This window comes from Crinia signifera, chromosome 12, assembly GCF_055691185.1.
Source record: "Crinia signifera chromosome 12, ASM5569118v1, whole genome shotgun sequence".
NCBI classification, from domain to species: domain Eukaryota; kingdom Metazoa; phylum Chordata; class Amphibia; order Anura; family Myobatrachidae; genus Crinia; species Crinia signifera.
This window is the reverse complement of record NC_139228.1, coordinates 84233637-84247279: the sequence shown is the minus strand read 5'-3', so window position 1 is coordinate 84247279 and position 13643 is coordinate 84233637. Positions and strand designations below refer to the sequence as shown.

The 13643-nt window shown below is 42.4% G+C and overlaps 1 protein-coding gene across 1 annotated transcript; it reads left to right on the top strand.

The window, feature by feature from the left end:
* Nucleotides 1-175: 175 nt before the first annotated feature.
* On the top strand, nt 176-12900 carry PACS2 (phosphofurin acidic cluster sorting protein 2). The gene is made up of 7 exons (XM_083167538.1): nt 176-302; nt 3931-3973; nt 5205-5247; nt 7042-7177; nt 7373-7599; nt 8342-8455; nt 10340-12900. Exons 1-7 carry the CDS (start codon nt 280-282, stop codon nt 10456-10458), a joined length of 705 nt encoding a protein of 234 aa, XP_083023664.1. The 5' UTR covers nt 176-279; the 3' UTR covers nt 10459-12900.
* The last annotated feature ends 743 nt before the right edge of the window (nt 12901-13643 follow it).

The following is a 13643-nucleotide window of genomic DNA, read 5'->3' as shown; positions in this document are numbered from 1 at the left end:
TAAGATTGCAGATCTTCTAGTGTGTGGGCACCTTTTAAAGGGTTTTCTCCAATATTAAAGGTCAGTAGAAATGTTGATTTAGGGGCTGAATAGGTTCTAATTAATGCCTCTAAAAACTTTTCATGTATTTGTATAATTACCTGAATGATGATTGTTGTTGTTGTTTCTATAGATTTTTCTCCACTCTCTGCAGTTCAGGACCCTCCAGATGTGGTTTCCCGTGTCACACAATACATTGCCGGAGCAAACTGCGCACACCAGCTGCCCATAGCTGAAGCTATGCTAACTTACAAACAAAAAAGGTACTTCGTGTGATTTTCTTTTTTTAACCTTTTTTCATTATTGACTTGTTAAAGTTTTATGCTTTTCGATTTTAAGAAGCCTGTAGGAAATTATTATTGTTATTAATATCGTTAATAAGGTGCCACAAGGGTTCCGCAACACCTGTGTGGGGAGTGTTTGATATAATAAATACACTTGTCCCAAACACGGTAGAAGCAGAGTAGGTTAGCTGCAGAGCTTAATGGGTGGCTGCAGCTTCAGGTTTAAAGCCCGGAGCTATTAAATGTGAGCCAGTTATGGACATTGAGCCTTCGCTCCTAGGTCAAGTTTCTGGAGCAAAGGCGTTACCCCATGTGGCAAGCCTCAGATGACGCACTAAGGTGGCAAGTAAGAAAAAAATCGGTACTTATGTAATATCTGGACTCCCGTTTTTCTTATGAGACCGCGTCCCCTCGCGGGGCTCGCTGCGCTCACCACGCTTCGGGCACGGTGGCTCGCTGCGCTCGCCACACTATATAAAATCAACTCCATGCGTAGTTGGATAGTAGGGGTATGAAAAAATGGGGTGCATTTAACATGGGAGTCCAGATAATACATAAGTACCAAAAAATCTGCTTTAAATGGACATTCTGGGTCCATGTGGGTAGAGGAAGAAAATGAATAGCTCCAGGCAAGGCAAATTGGATGTGCTCAATAAGATGGTTTATCAGTATAATATTGGTAGACTCAGTGGTTCATTTGTGCAGATTGGGAATGCGAATGCATATGTCTGCAGTGTCGGTGACCAGAAACTATTATATTCATTGGCGGCTCCTTCCAGGGCAAAATCTGGAGCAGAGGCGGCACCTAGGAGACAGCAGTGTCCTGGCCTCTGCAAAATGGATCTGGCAGACACTGGGACTGGCATATGCGCACATGCGGTGGATTATAGATGCTCATGTGCAAAGCCCCAGCTTTTGTGGACTGCATCTCCTGCAGCCCATAGAAGCCAGATAGTGCTGATGATTAGGTAGGGGAGTGGCTTTTTACAAGAAGCATGCTCTCTGCTAATTGCAGTCCAGTCTGTAGTTGAATTGCAATTTTCTCCTTTTAATAAAGTTTGACTAAGCATGTGAATTTTTCTTCATATTTTCCCTTCTTAGCAGTAAGTCAGTGATTGTGCACATACACCTTATGCTTCTGCACTGGCTGGACAGCAGGGATTTTAGTCTCCCTACAAAAAAAGTTTAGGGCCCTTTGGTGGTTCCTCATTATTCAATAAATCACTAATTGGTAACAAATGAGTCAATTAACCTTTGACAATCGCTCGGTATAACTGAAATGTTTTTGGAAGCAATGTTGTAATTTAACTTTTTTTCTCCATTTGTGGTTGCGTACTGAAAAGGAAAAAAAGTTTTCATTTTGATTTTACCTTAAGGTATCATGTCTTCTCGGGGTAACCAAATTTCTTCTCTATCCTTTTCTGCATTTCTACGCTTTGTTTAACATTACTAGCAAGTTTTGGATGCTTTGCTGAACATTTCAAATTGGAGTCAATTTTTGCTATCAAATAAAATAAGTTATTAAAGGGCGATAACTGTATTGTAAAAGATTGCACTACGCAAGACACGGATTCCATTTTCTGGCTAACTGCATTCATTTCTAAAGAGAACACTTACCACCAAAAAACATTAAAAAAAACATCACCATCCAACATAGATACGGTATATAATGTTCAGCAACCTATAGCTTGCAGGGTTAAACATTGTTTTAGTATGTTTGGGATGTATCCAACAAAAGCATTTAGCTTTGATCTTGAATGCAACAGCATTTAAAAAAAAAATCTGTTTGGTTTTACTATAACCAAATATTTTTTTTTTTTTTTTTTTGGTGGCTAACCTAATCTAACATAACTACAGCCTGTTCTGCTTGTTCTTCTTCTTATATATTTACAAATGAATATGTTGAGATGTCCCTCTACCTTCTCCCCCGAAGCTTGCCTCGGCAGTTTGCTTTAGCATGCTTTACAACTGGTTCTCAAACTGATCATTTTTTTTTTTAATATCGTGTTATTAGCTTAATCTTAGCTTTTAATAAGGTGAGTGCATTTGCCAGCGTGTATATATCGGTATGGTTTAGACATTAAGAGGCCGATTCAGACACATTTGTTATGGGCCGGATTGAGCCCTGTCCCCGATGTTCGGGGTTTGTGCATGCACAAATTCCAGGAGCAAACGGCTTCGGCGAGTTTCGGAGTACAGTAGCCATCTAAAAAGTAAGTATTGGCTGACTTTGCGAGCGTCCTTGCGGCAAACCATAATACCGGAAAGCAGCTGCAGGTTTCACCGGTTTCACTAAACCTATGTGTTTTCAGCAGAAGCGGGTCTTTTTTATCAGGTGTGGGGGGGGGGGGGGGTGTAATAAGATACCCAACTAAGATTTGGTTTCAATTATGCCCATTCAATTTTTGTACAGGAAAAAAAGGGGCTTCTTCGCACTTTTGTTTTTTTATTTTATTTTTTATATTTTTTGTAGGCAGTGTAAAGGACTCACAAATACTTCATGTTAAAACCACATAGGATCCATGTGTTTTAGTTATTACGGATATGAAAAAATAACAGCTCTTAATGGGGATTTTGTATATATATATTTGGTTAACAAATAATTTTTTAATTTTAGGGGGAAAAAAATAGTAATTTTTGTTAAGACATAAGAGGATTACTTTTATTTGGTTTATGTTTTTACAAAACTGTGTTGATTCTGGCTCCAGTTAACACAGATAGACCTGAAGTCCAATCCAATCAGAAGTTCTGTTTCTCGTAAATAGGTAGACATTTGTGGGGGGCATTCAATCCTGGCAGATATAGGTGATCCTTGGAAATATGTACCATTTTCGTTTAGAATTGATCCAATTTGCATTGTCTATTCAATGTCGTCGTGTCCCCCCCCCCCCCCCCCCCCCCCTTCGTAAACCTTCCAAAAGACATGGATCGGCGAATCCAAGTGTTTTTCCGCAGAAACCGATGCTAATTTAGTGGCTCTTGCCCAAATGTAGATTCTGCTTTTTAAAGAGTTGAATCTGCTCTGGCGAGTCTCCACCAAAACCGGCCAGAATTGAATAGCTCCTGGCCCATTTTTCTGAGTATTGGAAATTTCGTCCAGCGTTAAATACCCCCATAAAGTACGGTTTTACTTTTCGGTATGTTATAAACGCTAATGTGTGATTACATTATTTAGGATTCCTTTTTGACAATTTTAGCATGCTTGCCATTGATCATTTAGTGCATTAATTGCCTTTTTAGTAGCTGATTTCCTTTTCTTTCTTGCATCAGAAAAAAGTACATTTAAGTATAAATTGGTGTTTCCTCCTTTTTGAGTGTAGTCTTTGCCATACAGAACATTTTTCTTTGTACTAAAGTTCGCAAACTGAAGCCGCAATCATTAGTAAGAAGGCCGGAGGGGAGACGCCAGCTTTTATGTTACTTAGTGTGATGTAAACTGTAAGATTCCCGCTGTGGTTAGGGCCCAGACAATGTGCCTGAGCTTTTGAAGACTTTCAACAATAAGTGCCTGCTGCATGCTGACTTTGATGTAAGGACATGTAGTCTTCTACCAATGCTTGAGTTCGTCTTTATAGCGCATCTAATGTTACTATGATTTTTCTTCCAGTCCGGATGAGGATTCCTCTCAGAAATTCATCCCTTTTGTAGGGGTAAGTAAACTCGGAATAAGATGTTACCGTTACAATATGTGTATCAAATATAATCTGGTTCTCATCTAAAACATCTAGCAATTAGCCCTAAAGGAATACATACGATATACCAGTGGTTAGGATACTGGCAGTCTAAAGATCGACCCTGGTATCCCAAAATGAAGAATCCCGACAGGGACTCCAAAGGCACCCTAACCCTCTCCCCCAACCTCCCTAAATCTAACCCCTCCTCCAGCCCCCAGCCTAACCCGAAGTCCCTCATCTAGTACCTAAACCTACCTCCCCCTTTCCCCGACCAGCGACTGCCACTCCCTTCATAATTAAAGTCGGTTTTCAATGTTCCGTGCTGTTCATCTGATGGCTAACGGTATTCTGAATGTTGGCGTCATGACAGCATCCCGTCCTACACATATGTATCGATGATGTCAAATATAGAATACTAGTTAAACGGTGATCAAAATGACTGCTTTTGCAATGTACTTTTACTCTGAGCTGTGACAGTTTTGACTTTGTGCTGTGACCGTTTTTTAGCCACAAACTCTCCACCCCGCCCCCAGTCCCTGTCTGCTCCTGCGTCAAATTTCTGTGACAGGGTGTCTCTCTCCATATCTAGCAAGTTTGAAAAAGATAAATGTCCCTGTAAAAATTGCTTTCACTTTCTTTTATGACGTCTTTTAGCACAGAGAGAGAGAGTGAGAGAGGAAGCTGTGATCACAGACTGGACGGAGGTAGGATCAGATAGGGGGCGCGGTGGAGAGTCTGTGGGCTAAAAATGATCACAACTCAAAGTGAAAGTAAAAACTGCCACAGCTTAAAGTGAAAGTAAAAACAGTCACAGCTCAAAGTCAGAGTACATTGCCGAAGCCGTCATTTTGACATGCTTTTAACTAGTTCTCTAATGTTATGCTGTAAATCATAGGGTAAGCAGTGAAGTGATTTTTCGATTGGTTTATGATTTGGCCTAATATATCTCCCTGCTCTTACTATAGATTTAGGAATCCTATTAATCTCATGTCTCATTAAAGTGGTGTCCTGGATTTATCCCCCGGTTTCTGTGTCCTGGATTTATCCCCCGGTTTCTGTGTCCTGATTCTTCTCTTTATATATATATATATGCAATTTTCCTAATTCATGTTACTTAATATTTATTACAGATGTGATGTAAAATTAATATTTAAAGTTAATAAGAATTTTAATAGCAAAATGTATTTATATCTTTATCCATTTTTAGGGGGTAAAAGTTGGCATTGTTGAGCAGTCCTCTGCAACGTCAGGTCAGTGCCTAATATATTTGAACGAAAATTGCCTCATTTAATATATTTTGAGAATAATTCCTTTGGTTGTTGTGTTCTGTGGAGTTAATTAGTCTTCATTCTATCACCCTGCATTTTTCAAAACCCATGCAGTTTCTCTTCCCTGTCTGGGGTGTCGCTCTCTGCTGTGCTGCTTCTAGCACAGTTCTTGTCTGTATTTCAGCACTTAGTGTTCATTCTAGCACCCGGTTTCTTTGAATACACATGCAGTTCCTCTTCCCTGCCTGGGGTGTCGCTGTCTTCTGTAGTGCTTCTAGCACAGTGTGGTCTGTCTATCAGCACTTATATGCAAACCAGACCTGTGCTAGATACACCACAGCAGACCGCGACACCCCAGGCAGGGAACAGGAACTGCATGGGTTTTCAAAGATAGCGGGTGCTAGAATGAACACTAAGCACTGATATACAGACCAGACCTGTGCTAGAAGCACAACAGCAAAGCCAGACACCCCAGGCAAGGAAGAGGGACTGCTGGGGTTTTCAAAGAGGAAGGGTGCTAGAATGAACCCCATTAATAGTGAATGTGTTCAGTTTTAGGTCATCCATGTCCTATATAATTTAAGGAAGGTTCCAAGTATTTATAAGCAGACGTTCAATCCCAGGCAGATATAGCGACCCCCCGCCTATTCGGTGCTGCCGTTTCCAACAGCAAGCTGGGCTCAGCCTGGGAGGGGCGCACCTTCATGGGAAGAGAGGAGGAGCAGACACCGGGAGGAGAGGGGGCGAGCCGGCTTTTGTAGGGGGAAATACCGTGTTTCCCCGATAATAAGACACTGTCTTATTTTTTTTTTCCTCTCAAAAAAGACCATAGGTCCTATTTTCGGGGGAGGGCTTATTTTAATAGACCCCACATTCTTGATGGCCCCAAACCTTTCCACATGCCCCCACATTCTTGATGGCCCCAAACCTTTCCACATGCCCCCACATTCTTGATGGCCCCAAACCTTTCCACATGCCCCCACATTCTTGATGGCCCCAAACCTCTGTTTGCTTAACGAGACAGCCAGAACTGTATTGATGGCCCCTGTGTGCTGTCGGCGCTGTGTGCTGTACAGGCTGTACTGTTCAGCAGCGGCGTGATGTGCGCGGCGTGATATGCGCGGCGTGACGTCACGCCGCGCCTACCGCAATGCATCCCTGGGAACGGGAGCCGCGGTATTATCGTACAGGAGAGTGGAGCGGGGCTGAGCAGGGCTACATTTTAATAACTTTAATAAAATCTATGGGAAAATTCATAGGCCTTATTTTCGGGGGAGGGCTTATTTTGGACAAATGTTCAAAATCTGGGGTAGGGCTTATTATCGGGGTAGGTCTAATTATCGGGGAAACACGGTAGCAGTATCCTAAGGCAACCCCCCAATCACCCCCCTCTGTATCCGTCCCTGAGAATCGTCTCACAATCAGTTCAGATTGTACGGATCTCGTTCTGGTGTATGGGGGCCTTTAGGGCTGTAATGCAAATTGAGCCCAAGGCCTTTGTTCCTTGTGTGTAGAATGGCTGTTCATGTTCTGGGGAACTAGGGATGAGAAGTGCTACGTCCAACCACCAGAACAAATATGTGAGCACCACTCTTGTGTGCTAGGGTGGTCTGTACAGATACTGTATGTGTGAATAGAGTGCAGATAACAGCACTGATACCCGAGTATGGACTGGTAGCTGCATATAATGCATTAGAGAGAGAGGAATGGGATTTGCATGCGGTGCATGTTTTACTCTTCCTAATGGCAATCCGGTTCTGCTTTGTTCTTATACAGGAGATTCTGATGATGCTGCACCATCCAGTTCCACAGTGCGATCATCCACTCCCCCATCTGTGTCATCAGTCATCAAGGAAGCATCTCCAACCCCACCTTCCTCACCATCCGTTACTGCTGGCTTCTCCTCGCTCAGGTAGAACCACTTCTGCTTCCAGTGATCGCTGTCTATCTCGCGCCCAGTTTAGATTTTTCTTAAACCGTGAAATCTATAAATCTAAACCTCTGTGTACAGGCTTGACACTCCTCTAGATTCCATAGATGTTATTGGTGCTGGTATAGGACCCTCGGGTTATATGCATCCTTTCTACGACCATCCTTATTCTTGCAGCCAAAGCCCTGTGGGTGAATTAATGGGCCTTCAGTTGGATTACTGGGTGGCTGCCCCAGTCACGGAGAAGAAGAAAGACACAGAGAAGAGGGAGTCCATGTCCGCCAAGAATACTTTGAAATGCACTTTCCGCTCGCTGCAGGTCAGCCGGCTTCCCAACAACAGCGATGTCCATGCTGCTCCCACCATGTCCATGACCGTTGTGACAAAGGAGAAAAACAAAAAAGGTGACTGTTGTTCTAATGCTGTACAATGTTGTTGTATGATTGTTCTTAAGATCAATGTGCCGGGGGATCTGCTGTATCCCAGCGCCGCTTTATTCTGTACAGAGCGGTTCTCTCTTCCACAGAACGATGTATAATTATTATTATGATGTTCATAGATTTATACATTAGGGGGAAAATGGGGGGGGGTGGTGGTTTGTGGTTGGCAGGTTGACAAATTAAGGTCAACAGGTTGACCACTATTGGTCGACACACCTTAGGTCTACCCAAGCAATATGTTGACATGAGAAAGGTCGACATGAGTTTTTTTCATATTATTTATAAAAAAAAAAAATGTTTTCATACTTTATCATCCAATTGGGCATGCCCAGTGTCTAAAACTGGCCATACAAAACTGTGATGTATCGCAGCAGTGTATGGCGATCCAACCCCCTTGAGCAGCCTGGGACACTCCCGGGCATCAGGATTGCATGCAATCGCAGTTCCCCGTTGGGGTGGGGGTGGGGGGGCGGTGGGGGGTGTCGTCAGAGGTGATGTAGACACCGGACCATTAATATAAAGTAGATATGGAGTGCAGTGTAATGTCCTCTGTGCAGTTTCTGGGAATCCCATCACTTCATACTGTATGAAGTAAAAACAATTACATGGTTCTTATGTTTAATTTTGTCATTAATCTGCTGTTGTAAGTCTACATTTATTTGCTCTTAAATATTCATGTAAAATGTTATTTTGTTCTTATTTCCAGTAATGTTTTTACCTAAAAAGACGAAAGATAAAGAAGTAGAATCTAAGCATCAATGTATTGAAGGTATCAGTAGATTGATTTGCACTGCAAAGCATCAGCAGAACATGCTCAGAGGTAAGTCTGTATTTTACTCTCTTTATGACTGATAGTCATATTTCTTTCTTTATATATTACCAGTTACTTATATAGCGCACACATATTCCACAGCACTGTACAGAGAATATCAGAACATTCACATCAGTCCCTGCCCCAGTGGAGCTTACAATCTATATTCCCTACCACATGTACACGCACACACAGACATTCTAGGGTTAATTTTGTTAAGAGCCAATTCACCTTCCAGTATATTTTTGGATTGTGAGAGGAAACCGGAGTACCGGGAGGAAACCCACACAAGCACAGGGAGAATATACAAACTCTGCACAGTTAGGGCCACGGTGGGAATGGAACCAATGACCGCTGTGATGTGGGGCAGTAGTGCTAACCATTACACCATCTGAAGTAATTTGTTTTCACGTGTTAAATTATCCCTACTTCTTACAGTATGTGTCCCTGCATTAGGGTACTGTAGATTGTAAACTCAGGGGAATCTTAAAAAGTAATCTCCACGTTGATGGGTCATAACCCGAAGATAGAAACATGTCAAATGTAAAACACAACAGTAAACTGCTGTGATTTAATATATACACCGAGGGTGATACAGGGAAAAGCGAGGATCCTGGCATAACACAGCAGCTTATGGGGCCTACACATAGTTATGTCAGGTCAAAAAGATTTCTAGCGCAAGCCGGTTTGCACGTATCCTGTTTGTTGCTCACGCTTGATGCATTGCGGCCCCAATAGTCTTTGTGTCCATATATTCCCCATTCCCCAGTGTATTGTATTGCGCAAAAGTCTTACACATGTCTTCAAAGAATCATTGTCATATGTTCAGTGGCGTAACTACTTATTATGCACCCCGCCGCAAAAATAATTTAGCGCCCCCCCCACCCCCCCTCCCCTCGGCGTCCCCCCCCCCATGCCCATACCTACCCACCCGCTGCTGTCTGCGGTACTTGCCTGCCGTGCCGTCACGGTCCCGTCTCTCTGAGTCCCAGCGCTGGCTCCTGCTGCTAATAATGAAAAGTGACTCTTACAAAATGGCTGCCCCCATACTACAGACAGAAAACTGTCTGCAGTATGGGGGCAGCCATTTTCTAAGTGTCCGTTTTTATTATAGAAGCAGGAGCTAGGAGAGACGGGACTGTGACGGCACGGCAGGCAGGTACCGCAGACAGCAGTGGGTAACTATAGCCCCGCAGACCCCCGGCGCCCAAACTTTCTCTGCGCCTCCCCGCCACCGCGGGGGCTGCGGAGCTATAGTTATGCCACTGCATATGTTCAAATCCTCATGGATCCTCAGGAAGAACAATGGCATATAAGGAAAAAAATTCAATGATGATCAATAAAGGAAAATTCTCCCAAAAAGATTCCACACCCTTCAAGTGATGGAGCAATGGAACGCGGCGTCTCTATAACCATTGTGAATGAATAGTGCTTTTGAAAACGCATGTTAGACTGTTGGACTTTTGCGCAAGACACTGTTGTTCTACCCCTATTGTATATCCGAGCTTGCGCCAGTGATTGTAGCGCTGCTTTTGGTTTTACGGCGATTTGCTGCAAATGTAGCGCCAGACCTTAAGCCTCCCGTCTAGTGTATTCTCCATTCCCCCAACAGAAAGGTCACTTTTACATAATTCAGGTAACCACCTACTGACACAGTAATGGTTTTATCATATATATTTATGTACAATGTCCTGTAATATATTCATCTGTGAGTCAATGTTTCCTGTTTTGCTTACTTGTTTATGCATTCTGTAATCGGGCACTGTGGATCCCTTCTGGCCTCATACTACACAAGTACCGTTATGTGTATCTCAACCCATACTATTTGTATCATTTGCGAATTTTACCATCAAACCCTTTCTTCAGTTTTAACGTCCTTCCCTTTCTTCTCAGTGCTTATTGACGGTGTGGAATGGAACGATGTGAAGTTCTTCCAGCTGGCAGCGCAGTGGTCATCTCACGTCAAGCACTTCCCCATTTGTATATTCGGACACTCCAAATCCAACTTTTAGTCTTTTTAAACGCAGAGGCCGTCTTATCACTACTACCCTACTCTTCCTCCTGGAATCCACACACTAACGAGTGCCAACTGCTTTATCAAACCGAGAACCATCCGGCTTCTCCCCCTTTTTTTTGCTTTTTTTTTTTTTTACGATTGTTTTTATTATTTCTCAGATTATTTAAGCTAAGCTTGAAGTTAGTTTTCTATTTTTTAATGTTACTTGGGAGGGAGAATACAGTAATAATAAAAACAAAAATAAACAAAGAAAAGTCTTAAACATACTGTTAACACAACAGTAATTTTGGTACTCTAATGACTTCGTAAGAAAATGCACTGCTTATTATTAATGTTTTACGTGTTAGGCGAGTAACCGATTTGGGTGATGATTTCCGTGTGTGTTGGGATTTTTCGATTGGCCTTATACAGGCTAAAGGAAGCCACTATTTGCCGCAAGTGGTTTTGCACTTTTGTTAAAACTTTTGTCTGCCACAGATCCTCCCTGTAGCCTGTTACATTGGCTATAAAGGGAAATGGGACGGCTTCCAGAACACAAGTAGAGAGGTGTTGTTTGATAAGCTTGCACCTTTTTCTAGGTTACTCATGTTAAGACACTTGGCAAAGTTTCCAACTGTCATGTACTGGAAGAGTTTGGCACAAATAATAATGCATTATTGCCCCTTATTTATACTTCCTATATTTATATTTAACAATCTGAAAGTTCTTGTAACAGTCAGACACGATGAATGAAGAAGACCATTATATTTTTCATGGGTTCTTCTGTTGACAAAGCCACTCACATTATCGTGCTTGTACCCATTACACTCCACTTTATATGGGACTTACATTTGAGTGGACATCACTGATCCCGTTTTAAAAATAAGCGAATTCAAGAGGATGACTCCCTCTCTTGTAAAGCTACTTCTCCTATGTCGCAGGTTCTCAACGTCGGTCCTCAGGACCCCACACAGTGCACGTTTTGCAGGTCTCCTCACAGAATCCAGTGAAATATTTAGCTTCACCTGTGGATCTTTTAAAATGTGTCAGTCAGTAATATGTGCACCTGTCGGGTGACCTGGAAAACGGGAACTGTGTGGGGTCCTGAGGACCGAGTTTGAGAACCACTGTCCTATCTCCACACTGCACTCTTAAAGAAAACCACTACATGTATCGTTGAATGAGCAGGAAGCACAGATCTGTAACGAAGGAAAACGATGCGCAGGAGAATGTGCTGTAACCCGTAGCAACCTGCCAACAGTTTGCTTTCGTTTACAAAATATAATAATAAGAGACGTCCGAATGTGATGGGTAACAGCACATTGTCATAGAGAGACACTCACGTTTAAAGCACATTTTAATGAAGGTAAAAGCTGAATTCCAAACAATAAGAATATGATTGCAGCTTCCCCCAGAGACCCGAGTTGTTTTACAAGTAGAAGCGTTTGCCTTTTACTGTGTGGTATGTTCATTGACAGTCAGATTGGCCTCAGCACTTATCTCTTTGGAAATGCTAATCTGAGTTTCATTTGGCAATTTACTGCATTGAACGAGTTACGACTCTGTAACAGCGACTGTATCTATAGAACACATTGATGTGATTACTAATATGTATGCACCGGACGCAGCTGACGTAGGCTGGGACTTTTATTAATCCGCAGCTTTGCATAAGCGATGCGGCCTAGTAGGTTTCTTAGTGCTAACGGTGTTTTGTTATACACGTGCAGAGGATGGTTTGCGGTGTGATTTCAGACAGCCCTGAAACCACTCACCAGCAGCGCTGTACGGCTAACGCTAAACCCTTTATTTTATCTGGGTATAGCCCTTGTTACAGTGCGCTAAATCGGAATGATTGTACACATTACAAAACTGCAATTTTATGGGCCGGAAGTAATAAAATTGGGCGGCCATGTTCAGATTTTTTTTTTTTTTAAAGGGGTTATCCTTCACATGACATGCCTTGTAAAGGATTGCCCCTTTTTAAAAAGAAAATCTCAGTTCATCCGGCATTGCCCCTTTAAAAAAAAAAGTTTGACTTTTGCCGGCCTCCCACAAGGCTGAGTGACTCGGACTTCATTCAATCCAGTCCGATGTTTGGTCATTAAGAATTGCCCATTTATTCTGAGAAAGCGGCTAATTTTGCTTACCGCCATTAACCGTTTTATTGTAACCATTTCACCACTACAGAACTGAGAGCACTTTTCCCACAGCCTATTTATTTGGCAAGGTCTTAATCTGTGCAATCACACTGCATCCCATCTACATTTACAGGGCTTCATGATAAGTTACCAGGAGCGTACATTATTACACTGGTGGGATTACAAGGTGGTCTCCTGTTACTGTGAGGGGGGCATGTTACACACCTTTACACTTTAAAATGACCCCTAAACGTGTTCATTTAATTCCCATAAGTTTCTCAACAATTGCTTTTCTTTGAATAAAACTTTACTGACCGTAATCGCTTTTGGCAGTTTCTTTTGTCTTTGTGTAGAAGAGATTTCATATGATTGACAACAAAAATTGCTTAATACATTTATTTATTATTTATTTACAGTTTCTTATATAGTTCAGCAGATTCCGTTGCGCTTTACAATTGTAAACAGAGATAAAAAAAGTGGGTAACAACAGACAGATTTGGAGGTTGGAGGGCCCTGCTGCAAGCTTACAATCTATAGGGATATACAGGGAAACACAAGGACAGGCACCAGTAATACCATAGCTTGTAGGTCCAGAAGGGAAGCTATATAATACATAAGTGCCTCGGAGGGTTATGCATGTAGAACTTAACTATGATAGGCTTGCCTGAAGAGGTGAGTTTTCAGGGAACACTTGAAAGTTTGGAGGCTAGCGGAGAGTCTAATTGTGCATGGAAGGGCATTCCATAGGATGGGAGCAGCCCGATGAAAGTCCTGTAATAGTGAGTGGGAGCTGGTGATCCGTGTAGAAGAGAGACGCAGATCTTGTGCAGAGCGGAGTGGTCGAGATGGGAGATATTTTGTGATAAGTAAAGAGATATATGCTGGTACAGTATATTTAATAGCTTTATATGCTAGCAGAAGGGTTTTATATTGAATATGCTAAAACACAGGTAACCAATGGAGGGACTGGCATCGCGGATCAGCAGACGATGAGCGTCTTGCTAGGAAGATCAGCCTAGCAGCAGGGTTTTATATTGAATACGGTAAAACACAGGCAACCAAT

Excerpts from the sequence above, each read along its gene's own strand:
- PACS2 (XM_083167538.1), top strand. The coding sequence starts at position 280 with ATGCTAACTTACAAACAAAAAAG. Across the intron at positions 5,248-7,041 it reads GCAGTCCTCTGCAACGTCAG|GAGATTCTGATGATGCTGCA; the intron begins GTCAGTGCCTAA and ends GTTCTTATACAG. Across the intron at positions 7,600-8,341 it reads AAAGGAGAAAAACAAAAAAG|TAATGTTTTTACCTAAAAAG; the intron begins GTGACTGTTGTT and ends TCTTATTTCCAG.